This window comes from Dunckerocampus dactyliophorus, chromosome 19 (assembly GCF_027744805.1).
Source record: "Dunckerocampus dactyliophorus isolate RoL2022-P2 chromosome 19, RoL_Ddac_1.1, whole genome shotgun sequence".
Lineage (NCBI taxonomy): Eukaryota > Metazoa > Chordata > Actinopteri > Syngnathiformes > Syngnathidae > Dunckerocampus > Dunckerocampus dactyliophorus.
The window spans coordinates 6067726-6081727 of record NC_072837.1 but is presented as its reverse complement, the minus strand read 5'-3'; the positions used below and the strand labels follow the sequence as shown (position 1 = coordinate 6081727).

The 14002-nt window shown below is 38.3% G+C and overlaps 1 protein-coding gene across 1 annotated transcript; it reads left to right on the top strand.

The window, feature by feature from the left end:
- The first annotated feature begins 1318 nt into the window (after positions 1 to 1318).
- Positions 1319 to 13899, top strand: clu (clusterin). The gene is made up of 10 exons (XM_054762651.1): positions 1319 to 1453; positions 8014 to 8172; positions 8257 to 8405; positions 8482 to 8652; positions 9090 to 9260; positions 9353 to 9569; positions 11467 to 11607; positions 12338 to 12564; positions 12658 to 12845; positions 13482 to 13899. The coding sequence occupies exons 2-10, from the start codon at positions 8058 to 8060 to the stop codon at positions 13492 to 13494; spliced, it is 1392 nt and encodes a 463-aa protein (XP_054618626.1). The 5' UTR covers positions 1319 to 1453; positions 8014 to 8057; the 3' UTR covers positions 13495 to 13899.
- Positions 13900 to 14002: the final 103 nt, after the last annotated feature.

The following is a 14002-nucleotide window of genomic DNA, read 5'->3' as shown; positions in this document are numbered from 1 at the left end:
ATTTAAAAGTTAGTAAGAAGAGTTTTGAAGACTGAATTTTTGTCCTTTTTTGCAGGAGTCTCAATTATTTACATTTTAGCTCAGTTGAGGGCCAATAAGTATTCTGTTGTTTTGATGTGTTTTTAAAATGAGTACATTAACGTGTGTCAATAACTCCAATATGCTTCTTTTCTGCAGATTTGTTTGATATACTTTACGTAATTTATCTTTTTCTAATCCTTATTGATAAGAGGGAGTGCATTTAGCAATTGTTCCATTTTAAAATGTTATTTAGAATCGTGCATAAGTGATCTACTCGTGGTAGCATTCACATTTCCACTTCATCTGAATGCAGACGTGTGAAAACAGACTTGACCCTTTCACTTCATTTGGACTTTTCTTCTTTCATTGAGGAAGATTTGTTGTTTTTCGCGTTGTGAAACGATGAAATGTTGAGTCATGGTCACCATCATCATCATCATCATCATCATCGGCAGCAGCAGCAGCGTGTCCAGCGTTTGTCCACAGCTCTGTCCGTCCGCAGCTGCCAGGACATTACGACATTTCTGGAAAAGTCTTTTTAAAAAAAATAAAGTGGTGGGTAAACATTACAGAAACGACAGGAAATTACATTCTGGTTTTCAAAATAAAAGCCCACATTACAGCAAAAAATCTAATACTGTACTGTATAACGTATCATTTACTTTATCAGTGATGAAATTACCACTCATGAAAGTTCTAAATCGATGTCAAAGATACACAAGCTGCTCAATTAGCTAAACTTTAAGAGACTTTGCAACATAATGTTATAGACATGATGATCGAAACCTTCAAATTTTAATGTTTTTCTCACTTTAAAACACATTTAAATGTATGACTGCCAATCATCATTATTACCATCATCAAGACCCTAAAATCAACTCAAATCAAATTTTATAAGGTAGAATAATAATTCTTGTAAATGTAAGTAACAAAAGATTTTCACTTATTTTTTAAAACGTTTTTCTCCCTTTAAATTACCTTTTAAATGTGTGAATGCCGATCATAATTATTACTGTTATTATTACCCTCAAATCAGCCCAAATAAAATGCTACATGGTATTACAATAAAAATCTGTATTTATTATTGTATTATTATTATTATTAGGCTTTGACACGTTCCTCAAATCAAATAATTATAGAGTGCAATATTTTTATATTTAAATATATTTTGGATGGAATTTTTGCAGCATTTACAGTCAGGTAATGTTATCTTTTTATTTACTATTTAACATCAAATTCTGACGCGATGTGTTTTTTTATTTTGAAGGGCGCCTTTGGAAGGCTCTTCCTGTAGTTTGACAGCGGCAGTGTTTTGCCCGTCTGATGAGTCACGTGTCTTGCATGTCCCAGATCTCCGCGGCTGTATAAATAAGAGTCGCGGAAAGATGCGAAACAGCTTCAGACGGTCAGGAGTCTCAGGACGCACACAGAGGTGAGTCACAGGTGCTTTTATTTTGGGAGCTCTGCTGGCCGGTGGTAAACACCTTTCCTGGCAAACTAAATCAAGAGCAGCTTGATGATGATGATGATTACATTGGTGCGCAACTTGCCGCAGTGTTTCATATTTGGCGTTTTAGAAAATATACATTGATGTTATTTTATTTTATGACCGCTTTAAAGCATTTGACGTAGTTTAATGTGTCATGGTGAATTATGGTGGACCGCGTGGCCGCAGTGGAGAATTGTTTGTTTTGCTTACTCATGGGCGTGACCACCATCTCTCGATCAAACCAAGTGGGTTCAAATAGATGAAGCCGTGTTATCCTTAAATGTGACTTTATGCTATGCATGCTATGCATGCTATGCATACTGCAAAAAGAATATACAGTTTTAATACATTGTGCCTCAACGGAGCAAAACATTTTTTTAATTACCTTGTTTAAAGTCATAATCATGATAGTTGTGTTGCATATGTTGATTCTGTTCATGGGGGGGGGGGGGTGTTGTCCAACTGTCTAACTGCAGGACTCACATGCCAAGTGCATAAAGCCCTAGAGGCATGAAACGAGGCCACTCGTGCCAGTGTCCCATTGAAAGGGAGATTATTGTTTGCCCATTTTTAATATGAGAAAATGAAACTGTCAAGTCAATTTGAAAAGTGCTTTAATATTGCTGACACATTGTTTACAAAGAGAACCGTTGGTACAAAATTGACAGACAGTAAAAACAGTCCCAAATTATACTAAATACTTGTGCAATTAAGTATTTTTTGTTTTAAGCAAAAAAATTCTGTGCAACTATTTTACATTTTTAGATAATACTTCGAATAATAAGTAATAATAATAATATATAATAATATATATAATGTATAATAATATATAATAATAAAATAATAAGTAATACAACAATAATTTCCTCTCTTATTGTGAAAACTATTAAATAAAAATTGTTAGTAGTAATACTACTACTAACAACAATAAAACTTGAAAAATTCCCATTTGCTACCCAATAGTTGCTACCCACAAGAAATCATCTAAATCCAATTCATCTGCTCAAAAAAGCCAAAAATGTTAACACAAAACATATTTTTATAGTTTTACAATTATAGCTTTACATGCAGATCACACTTACAAATACATAAAAATACATGTACAAGATGAACGAAAAGAACAATGTGAACATTTAAGGTTACTTTTACCTTCGTTGAAGACGTGATTCTCGATGTGACTGAAAACAGGAAGGTGGTGATGGTTGATCTCGCACGTCGTGTCTTTGGGAACAGTTTAGTCGGTCTTCAGTGAAGGATGCTAACAAGGAAGGACATTTTTGGGGGTAAAAAATACATTAACTCATTCAATCCCAGCCATTTTTGAAAAGACAACCCCTTCAGTACCGGCCATTTTAGATGAATTTGACTGATCTTTCAAGGCACACAGAATATTGTGTCCTATGTTACATAAACATGGAACCTACCAAAAGAAAGATTAGACTCTCGTCCTTAATCAGAGAAAATAGTTTGTTTCTACATTTTTCCGTTCTTTAGTAATCAGCAGTAGAACATAGGTAAGTTTCAGGAAAATATCAGTTCCCAACTATAAAAGGGAGAACACCAGCATTTTGTGAAAAGACACATTTCAAGCATCACTTTGGCACAACTATTTTTTGCATTTGTGACAGCTCTAAACAACTATACCAGCATAAACCACACCAAAAAGGGGTTGTTTACATCAAAATGGCAATTTATTTACAAATACCATGAACTATTTACAATTTTCACATTTGGAACTGAACTATGTGCGTGCATGCATTAAAATTTCCCTACGATGCGTAACCTTCTGGCTCTCTCCGTTCATGTGATCCCTGCTGAAAATCCTATCAAATGCATTTCTGACACCGTTTCTGGCCGTTTCTATGTCTTAAAAGTGCTCTGAAGTGTTAATGCATTAGTGGAGAGTTGCATCATCACCTCATCATTGCCTCTCGCGCGAAAAAAAAAACGTAAAAAACGTCTAAATACGTTGTTGGCATTGGGCGTTCGGGATTATCAAAACGTATAAATACGTCTTCGGTATCGAATGAGTTAACAACAGCACAAAACGAGAGCCGTATTGCACGCTAAACGGAGAATGCACGCAAACCGAGACAAAATTGTGGCATAAATTTGGGCGTTAACCAAAAAAAACCACGCTAACTGAGGTTCCACTGTATGCATGTACTATATGTACAGTATGTATCTACTCTACCAAGCTGCTGTATGCATACATACAGTAGATACATAGAGATTGTGTATTTGTGTTTACAATATATGTATGTACAGTATGTCATGTAAATGTTATTTACACGTGGAACATGTAACATGAATGTGTTATATCTTAACTTACACACAAATGTAAATGGTTGAACTATGAGAAAATACTGCAAAGGCTAAAAGGGGGTGTTTACTTTCTCATGCAGTGGCAGGAAGGATCGGGTGGATCTGAAATGACATCACATGCAGATGTGAAGGTGTTTCTTTTGCATGCGCTGCCACGTTTTTTTTTTGTTTGTTTTTTTTGTTTGTGGAAGTTTGTGGAACTTTCTCTCTTTGTCAACCTTCTCTGTTTAACTCTCCCACACTTTGGCTGCTTCGGTCAGGCCCCACCCACCCCCTCTGTCTCCGCACACCACACAATCTGGATTGTGTGGGTTTTTTGTTGTTTTTGTTTTTTTTAAACCTCAATGAAAATATCTCAGCGGAAGCAACCATTCATCTCCAGACTAACAGGCATGCAGTAATGAAGCAGGCTGGTTTAATTGTGAATAGAATACTAACCTCATTGTTCTGCATGTGCGCCTTCACATAGACGGGAATGCCGGACGTTTTCTTTGCTGCTGGTGTTTACAGCATATTAAGAAGACATGCACGCTCATTGATTATATTTATACATGACGACATCATGCAAAAATAACTTGCTGGGCTCGTTTCCATGGGAACCAGAGACTAGTATGCATGCATGTGTGGCTGCGCAAGGATTGAAATTCTTCTAAAAGGTCACACGAGGCGCATTGTGTCGTGTTTTCAGGCTACATGCTCCCATGCATCATTACTGTGTCGTGGTGTCTTGAAGCAACATAAGCCCAGTCGGAGCTTTTCTACCTGTCATTCACAAAAACCAGTGTGACCTGGTGAGATCAGAGACCTGCTGGAAAAAAGTGAACGTGAGCAAAGCGAGGGAGTCATGAGGCTGATTTTAAGATCAGCTAAGAAGTATGTTTGGTTTTTTTCATCGCTACCTACCAGTTGTCATTTCACTGAAATTTGATTGAAAAATGATAAGAATTTTAATGAATTCAGTGTTTTTTTTTGCTTAAAAAATAGCTTTCCAAAAACAGGTCATCTTATATTTAGGTGAAATCCATGTTGCACATACAATGCGGCCCCTTGTAGAAAGAAACCTAGTATGTAGTTTTGAGAACGTGCAAAACTACAATTATACCACATTAATGTTGCAGATAAATTATTTCATAGCTTGTATAAAAAAAAACATTCTCGTTTCTTTCTGTTAGTGCGAACGATTCCAACAGGTTGAAAGATACACAGAACAGGAAAAACTGGTGTCTTGTTAATGAGAGGAGTGGATCATGTAAATTAGGTCAATACTACTTGTATGTATGAGGCATGGCTACTTTAAATAAAGACAATTCTTTAAGTGTAGTGTGCACATGCTTCAAATAAAAACATACTGCACAAAGTAGCCTGCAACATTTGGTGCACGTTAAGCCAGGGGTGTCCAAAGTGCAGCCCGGGGGTCATTTGCAGCCTGCAGCTGTTTTTTATTGTCCCGTGGCACATTATAAAAATATAATTTAACAAGAAAAAAAACAAAAACAATGGGAAAAGTCAGCAAACGAGTTGTAACTGTACGAGAATAACGTTGTAATATGAGGGAAAATGACATTTTAGTTGCAGAAAGTTGAAATATTAAAGGGAAAAAAAAATGGAAAAAGTTGTAATATGATGAGGAACCAACAAATCAACAGATTAAGTTGTCATTTTTGGAAATTTAAAAAAAGTTATAATGTTACAAGACTCGTCGCAATATCATGGGAATAAAGTTAATTACGAGAAGAAAATGTACAAGAAGAAAGTTGAAATAGTTGTAAAAAAAAATGCAGCAATGGAAAAAAAAACAGCTGTAATTTTACAGGAATAAACAAGAAACTAACAAGAAAAAAGTCACAATTTTACAAGAATAATTTCGCATTATGAGGAAATTTCAGTGGCATCGGTGACATACAGTATATGTTGGTGTTTTTTTGTTTGTTTGTTTTGTATTTGAAGTCATAATATGAAAAACATACAAATCAAAATAAAGTTCGAAAAAATTATCATAAAGTTAATAGTAAAGTTAAAATATTATGGAAATAATGTTATATTAGGAAAAGAAAATTTACAAAGATTATTTAAGAAAAAAATTGAAATATGTAAAAAATCAAGAAAAAACCTAGCAAAATTGGGAGAAAAAGCAAGGACCAAAGGTTGTACTAACAATGTGCTTTTTCATCTATATTACAAAGCTGAGATGCAGAACCTCTTAGCATACTGTATCTACATATGTTTGTTAACAAAATATCAAAGTGGTCCTTGCATCCTTCAGCATGTGGCCCTCAGTGGAAATACTGTAGTTTGGACACCCCTGATTTAAGCAATGAATCCTTGGAATAAAAGGAAATACTGTACCTGCATTATACCACACACATACCTCTACTAAAGAAAATATTTCAAGTTTTAAAGTTTCTTTCCAGCAGTGCCATGCCATAGAGGGTAAAAAAGTGCAAAACGGTGCAGAAGGAAGTAAGTTTACTTTCTTAAATGACACAAACTTGGTGGTATTCAATGATGAGTTTCATTTTGAGGTGGGAAAAGGAACGTATTATCGAGTTTTTTGGGCCGATTGTTGCCCAACACAGTCTGCAGAGTATAGTTTTCTGTTGATGGTTGGCGATCGACGATGCGCTCTCAATTTTGCATCACCAACATGAATTAAATTAAAATCCCTGTCTCGAATTTATGTATTTTTTGTCACACGTTACTATGTGTGGTCAGGTCAACGATCTCAGTCTCACAGCTTGACTAGTCCGTGTTTGTGTGTCCACTCTCCAAGGTCACCTAAGTGTGTATTTGAAAAAGGGCACTAAATGGGCAGCAGGCCAATCGGACATCAGCAAAATGTGTAAACAGAGAAAGAGCTTGCTGTTCTTGCTATGTAAGCAGAAAGTCACAGAAAACACTGATCTAAGGTCAGTGTGGGGATGATGTCCTCGCGCTGTGGTTACATTCATTCACTGTGCACTCTTAGAAGGGTGTGCAAAGTACCCACTTTTGGTGACCACTACTGATAGAAGACCGATATGCTAAAGCCATGTGCAGCCATTTAACTTTATACTTTACTTTGCTTGTACTTCTTTTTCCAGTTAAACCTTAGCCAGGTGTTTCCAAATGTTTTAAACCAACCCATGTAGATATGCTGAGATGGATTTTTATACTTAAAGAAAAACAGCCTGCATCTCAGCTTCGTGTTTGGTGACAAGCATATTTTTTTAGTAAGAATGAACATTTTCTCCTTTAGGTTTTTTTTTATTTTGATTAGATTTTTTTGATCATTTTTCCAGATTTGCTGTTTTTATTAAATTTTTTTCCTCATACATTTTTCTTCGTTAGTATTGTCTTCATTCTCATAATATTTGACTTTATTTGTTTTGTTTGTTTCTCATAATATTCCGACTGTTAAAATTATGACTTTTCAATATTTCGACTTTTTAAAATGTTATATTTTTTTATGATTTAAAAATATTTCAAATTGATGCTATTCATTCTCTGTATATTATGGACTTTATTATTCTAATATTTTGTCTTTATTCTGGTAAAGTTACTGCTTTTTTTTCCAATTTTTGTTATTGTTTTTTTTTTTCAGTTTTGTGTTTAATTGTATTTTTAGAACATGCCAAGGGCCAATAAATAAATAAATAAATAAATATATAAATAAAAACAACCGTGGGCTGTAAATGGCCCCCGGGCCGCACTTTGGACAACCCTGCTTTAAGCAAATAAATACATTTTAAAAAAAATGTAGTCACTTTATGCATTTTTTTAAATAAATTTTTTTAGCCAATGTAATACATAAGATATTTAAGTGGGGTAGACCTACGGCCTCTCCAGCTATCTATCTACTGTATCTATCTATCTAAAAATTGTAATTAAATATATATATTTAAATAATAAATTTTTAAATATATAATGGTTTTGGATTTCATTTTAAATTGTAACTTATGACCTATTATTTTTATTATTATTATTATTATGTATTTATGATGCATTCATTGAATGCGTTGTTTTTTTCTCAACGTGGTTCAGTTCAGATTATTTTTCTAAATGATTTGTGTTGCATTTATGTATGAGAAAGTGTTCTTAAATTTCACAGCGACTACAGAGCCCTCTCGTGTGCACAGTGTGACATTACCAGAGCATTACGCCTCAGGAGTCAGCCTGATGATGGTGTTTTATTTGTGCAGGTTTTTCTCATCATTACCTGCTGGCCTTTGGAGCATCAGAGAGGATGTTAATGATGATGATGATGAAAATGAAGAAGGGGTCCAAGTCGCTGGCTGTGGTGGCTCTTTTCCTGGCCTCAGCCAACTGCATTGTCCCGCCCACAAAGGAAGATCTCCAACGTAAGCGCCTCTGCATTACTCCACTTTTGGCACCATGTAAGAATAAAAACATGTTCAAGGTCAGTGTTGTTTGCTTCTTTGCAGAGATCTCCCGTCAAGGAGAGAAGTACCTGGATGTCCAAATTGAGAATGCCATCAATGGCGTCAAGGAGATGAAGAATTTGATGCAGAAATCGTCAGAGGACCACAAGAAGGTTTTGGATGAGCTGGAGAAAACTAAACAGCAGAAAGAGGTACTGTCTCAGCCACTGAAATCCCACAAAAGAGACGTTTTTTGTCCCATTCTAAACGGCATGCATGTTGATGTAGGAGGCCATGCTGGCTGCTCAAGAGATGGAGGCCAAGCTGGAGCAGCAGGACGAGGTTTGCAACGAGACCATGAAGGCGCTGTGGGAGGAATGTAAGCCTTGTCTGAAGAAAACCTGCGTCAAGTACTACTCCCGCACGTGCAGCAGTGGATCTGGAATGGTGGGCCGCCAGGTAAGCTTCTACCACTTGTCCTGCTCAGCTGGAGCCTATCCCAGATGACTTTTGGCGAAAGGCAGGGTACACCCTAGACGGTCTTGGACGTGCTGTTTTACAATGAAGAGGTCTGTTCCGGGGCCACACTGTCACCTTCATGGAATGAACAGCCAGTTTTTAAGTAACGTTTAACATTCGTACAAGTGTAAAAATAAGTTAAGCTGCTGTTAAATAGTAAAGGTCAAACAACTGGTGTACATACGTTCTTCTTATATAGCTATTGCGCTTGGCAGCGAGGACAGAGATTCATTTTCCACTTTTCGTGTTCTTCCATCACATTTTACCATTTTCTGATTGGGGGAAAAAAGCCAAAGAAAAAGCAAATCACATTTGTGGCATTAGACATTCCACAATATAATATGTAATGTAACGTAATAGCGTCCCTTTCTGTGTAGCTGGAGGACCTGCTGAACCGAACGTCTCCCTTCTCCATTTGGATCAATGGGGAGAGGATTGACACCCTGGAGCAGGAAGGCCAACGTCAGCAGAAAGAGTTCAAGGACTTGGAAGACAAATACTCGGAGATGGCTGACGGTGTGGATGGCATATTTTCAGACAGTATGAAGGTACAAAATACCCAAAGACTATGATTCTCTCCAATTGAAAGCTAGTATGCGTATTAACTTGCAGTCTCTGGGTGTGTTGGGATGTTTCTCAGGTGGCTGATCATGTGCACTACAACCCTCCCGCATTTCTTCTGCCCAATTTCTTCCCGGCGCGCTGGCGTAGAAGCATTCACTCGCTCCTCCGCCAGTCTTTCCCCAGCTTCCAGAGTTTGTTTTCCCCCATGATGAACATCGACAGGAACAACTTTGGCTCCTTTGGCTCCTTTGGTTCCATGATGGACTTTGACACAGATGCCCCCGCTAACGAGGGTATGCCCTCTTACGGTGACACCAAGGATTGCAACAGGGGAAAAATTCATTTTCATATTCTGGAAACTCTTTTGAAACTTGACATGGGATGATTAGCTGGGGAATGTTGAAACCTCTCAACCAATTTAAACCATTTCCACATCAAAATGTCCTGCTCATTTGGGACATGCAACACATGCAACAACATTTTGGGCAGCAGTGGCTCAGGAGGTAGAGCAGGTTTGTCCAAAAACTGGAAGGTTGGCAGTTCGATCCTCGCTTCCTCCACCCAGTCACAGTTGTTGTGTCCCTGGGCAAGACACTTCACCCAGTGCTGCCCACACTGGTGTATGACTATTTGGTGTCTACCACAGTGCAGCTGTGGGTACACATGTAGATTACCACCACCAGTGTGTGACTGAGGACTGAATGAATAATGAGTTGACTTCACTGTACCTTGTATAAAGGCGCTATATAAAATCAATCCATTAGTATTTATCACAACAAAATTCTTATTGAAAATAGATGAACATTTTTCTAAACTGATTCAAACCATTCAGCTCATCCAAAACAAGTTTCCACATCCCAAAAATTCCCACTTTTTCTGCAACACAACTTCCTTTGATCTTGAACCATTACTACTTCCTTATTTTTAAACCAATTCAAACCATTCCAAACTCATTTGGGAAAAAACTCATTCAGTTAGATAGTCCAGCTTCATATTGGCCCATGTTCACAGAACAGTCCCGTGTGAAATGCCGTTGACAGGTGAGCATATCTTTCTCTTGCTGGCCGGGAATCAGCAACTCCAACCACTTCTGCCTGATGTTTGCCTTTTTAGGCACACGCGAACAAACATTTCCTGGGAGCCATACGTGCTAACACGGTGAACAGAGCAGAGCAGGGGGAGGGCAGACCTACAGCGTTTACCTGGGCATGCCCATATAAGGAAGTCCAGGTTGCGTTGACATCAGAGGAACTCGGTGTTAAAAAAAACTCTGTAAAATGCAGCGTGCAGAGCCATCCAAAACTGCTTTTAGGTCTCACTTTCAAATGCACAAAGCTCGTTATCTGACACGTTGGCAACACATTGTAACAACATTTATCAGTCAGAAAAAAGAAAAAGCATAATAGGTCCCCTTTAAGTCTTACCTGTGAAATGTTATTCCCTGGGATTTGGTTTGCAGCACATGAATGAAGCATCTTCAACGCTCCAACGCTTGCCACATCCAATATGGCGGCGACGTTTCCGTACGGCTCAGCGCTCGATGCGGCGTCTACTATATATGTTCATGAGCTACCCTGCTCACCGTTAGCGGTGTTTTGACAACCCATCACATCCTGCCACCCCAAACACGGTTATTAAGCAAAGCATCGGCTCAAGTATATGCTGTGTGTTGACTGTCATGGCGACAGCAATGCTTGTGGCTTTAAGGGCCATATCGGCTTTCATTATAGGGAAAAAAAACAATACCGATATTAAATTTTTATGCCAGTATCGTCCCACTGATATTATCATCCTTAGATTCTAACCAAGATTATGCTTAAAGGTGGTGCACGCTCACTATGGGTATGTGCCTGTGCACTCGCCGCGAGTGAGTGACAGCAACTAACGCCACTCCCCCTTTTCATTCACTTTAACTTGGAATTGTTGGGAATATACTTTTTTTTTTTTGTATTGCTTGCACAATCTGTCCTCTGAGACCACTATTGGTAACATATGCCAGCCGGTGGTGGGGTTTGTATATTTTTTGGGTGAACAAAAAGTGTCCAATGAGGGAGCGAGCCAAGGACGGACAGCACGTTTAAATATTCAAGTTTCCCTCTTTAGATTACAATCAGGAATGTGTAGCTTTTTATCCTTGTTCCATATATTTTAAAGAAGTCCGAAGGTAAATAATTCAGATGTCTGTCACAGATGGCAGCGTGAACGAGGACGTGGTCATCACCAAACCTTTCGGAAACGGGAAGATGACCTGCAGGGAGATTCGTCGCAACTCGGCCGGCTGCCTCAAATTCCGTGACGAGTGTGAGAAATGCAAAGAGATTGAACATATTGGTGAGTGGATTCTCTCAATATGGCAAAAAACAGTTTTTTTAATGATGCCACCACAGAAGATAACCAGGTAACGCTTTACAATAAGGTACACAAAATTACAGTTGTTAATGAGGAATGAACCTACCTAACCACTACTCCTTAGTTACTCATTAGTTCTTAATATGTTCCTCAGTAACTACTCTAAATTTATGTGCCTTAGTTACTTAATAACTACTCTTCTCATTAGTTCCTCAGCAACTAGTCAAAATGTATATGCCTTAGTCATTAGTTCCTCAATAACTACTGTATTTTTGTCTACCTTATTGTAAAGTGTGACCGATAACCAGAAAAGGAACTTGACATAATACAGCAAATACAAAACACCACTTGGTGACATATTGCTCTGCAAACATCTTACCTGTATGGCAGGTAAGAATGTTCATGATATTTAAAACCTTGCAAAGGCTGCTTGGCTGAATGAAAGCACTTTCTAGTATTTCCTATAGGAAAAGTTGTTTCAAAATTAGACCTTGGAAGTCAACCAGCGTCAAGGAATGGATAGTGTTTGATTGTGGAGGTGCCGCTGTACTCTAGTTCAACATAGATGGATACATTTTACAGAAGACCAGTGAGGATTTTGTGTACTTCACCGCAAAATGCGCAATTTATATTTAATACAAACCAGTGTTGGAAAACCTTTCTGGTCCTGATGTCTGACGTCTAACAGTGGTCTCTCTTGTTGCTTTCACAGACTGTTCTGGGAAGAAACCCCTGGAAGGCCCCCTGAAGGAGGAGCTCGAGAGGGCCTTGGCCATAGCAGAGCGTTTCACCCAGCACTACAACGCCCTCCTAAAGCGATTTGAGGAGCAAATGCTCAACACGTCCTCCGTCATGGACCTGTTCAACAGGCAATTTGGGTGGGTGTCATCTCTGGTCAACAACACCAACTCCAAGAAGGACATTTTCCAAGTTGAGACGGTACACGTAGTCTTCTTCCTAGTTCATTTTTGTACACTTCCTCATCTCTAAACACTGAATAATTAAGTCAGATTATGCTAATTGTTATTGTAGGTGATGAGCAGGGACCCCGTAGAGCAGCCTGGTCAAGATATTGAGCAGCCTGACACTAGCGTGTCCGTCAAACTCTTCAACGCACCACCCATGAAGTTTAACGTGCCGGGCGACATCCCTTGGAATGACCCCAAGTTCTCTGAGGTGGTGGCCCAGGAGGCTTTGGACCGCTACAAGGAAACCAGTGTGTGAGTATCCTATTTTGGTGTAGATTATATACAGTAACCTTATATAAACATGACAACAAACTTAGATGTCAGATTTAATTTTTGCAGGTGCAAAACTGCACATTTTTTGCAACCCTCTATGTGGTGCTCGCATTTTTTTTTTATTTTGCCCATTATCAACAATCCTTATGTGAGACATGAACAAACGTTTTTCTTTTCTGATGCGGTCTAAACATATAAAAACAGCTTAAAAAAAAGCTACAGCGACACAGTTAATATTGTTGCAATTTTTTTCTTTAAAGGGGCTGTCATTTCATTTCAGCGGCTTTTAAAATGATATTGTATCCCAGTAGCACGCTATAGTAAATTTCTTCTGATAAAATACTACATAGATCTCAAAGTCATGTACAGGGTAAAGCCGCATTCCTCTCCTTTGGCCGAAATGGATTTGACAACCCCCTCCTCCGACCACACTTACTCTGTTGCCTTTGGTCAATTCAATTCATTTTACCTTTAAACGTGGGATTAGCTTGGCGGGATTGGATCATGTTTTTCTTTACTTTTCTCAAGCTGCTGCGGCTCTCGGGCTCAATGTCTTGAAGTCAGGAGGGCTAAAAAGCTATAGCTTTTAATTCTGATCTTTTGTCTTTTCCCCAGCATTGCCAAATAAAGGTGGATTTGTGCACATGACTCTGCTTGATCCAAACACACCTGAAACACACCCTGCAGCAACTCCCCATCAGCTGTATATCCTCTCACGTCCTGCTTCTCCCAAGTTTAACCTCTAAAGGTGTATTTAGATCTCCTTGTCCTGCTGGAAGAGAACATACTTAAGATGATTGTATTCATGTCTGCAGCTCCACAATCTTTAAAATGACATGTCTACACTACAACTACTCCTGCTTAACTTGTAAGAATCTACACTAGTTTGTTGTAATTAGTCTCTGTAACACTGACAGATTTCTCCAGTAAAGAAATAGAGGAAAGCAGTTATTTCCTGTTGTGTCCCCCCCCCCCCAGTTACATTTTAGGAATAATAAAACAATGCATACATTAATAAAACACTTTAAACAATGCTGTATGTTTTTACCTGTTAATCCTCCATCTTGGCAGCCAAATTCATTCATTCATTCAGTAGAACATAAAAATATATTGAATGCATTTTATTTTCTGCTAGC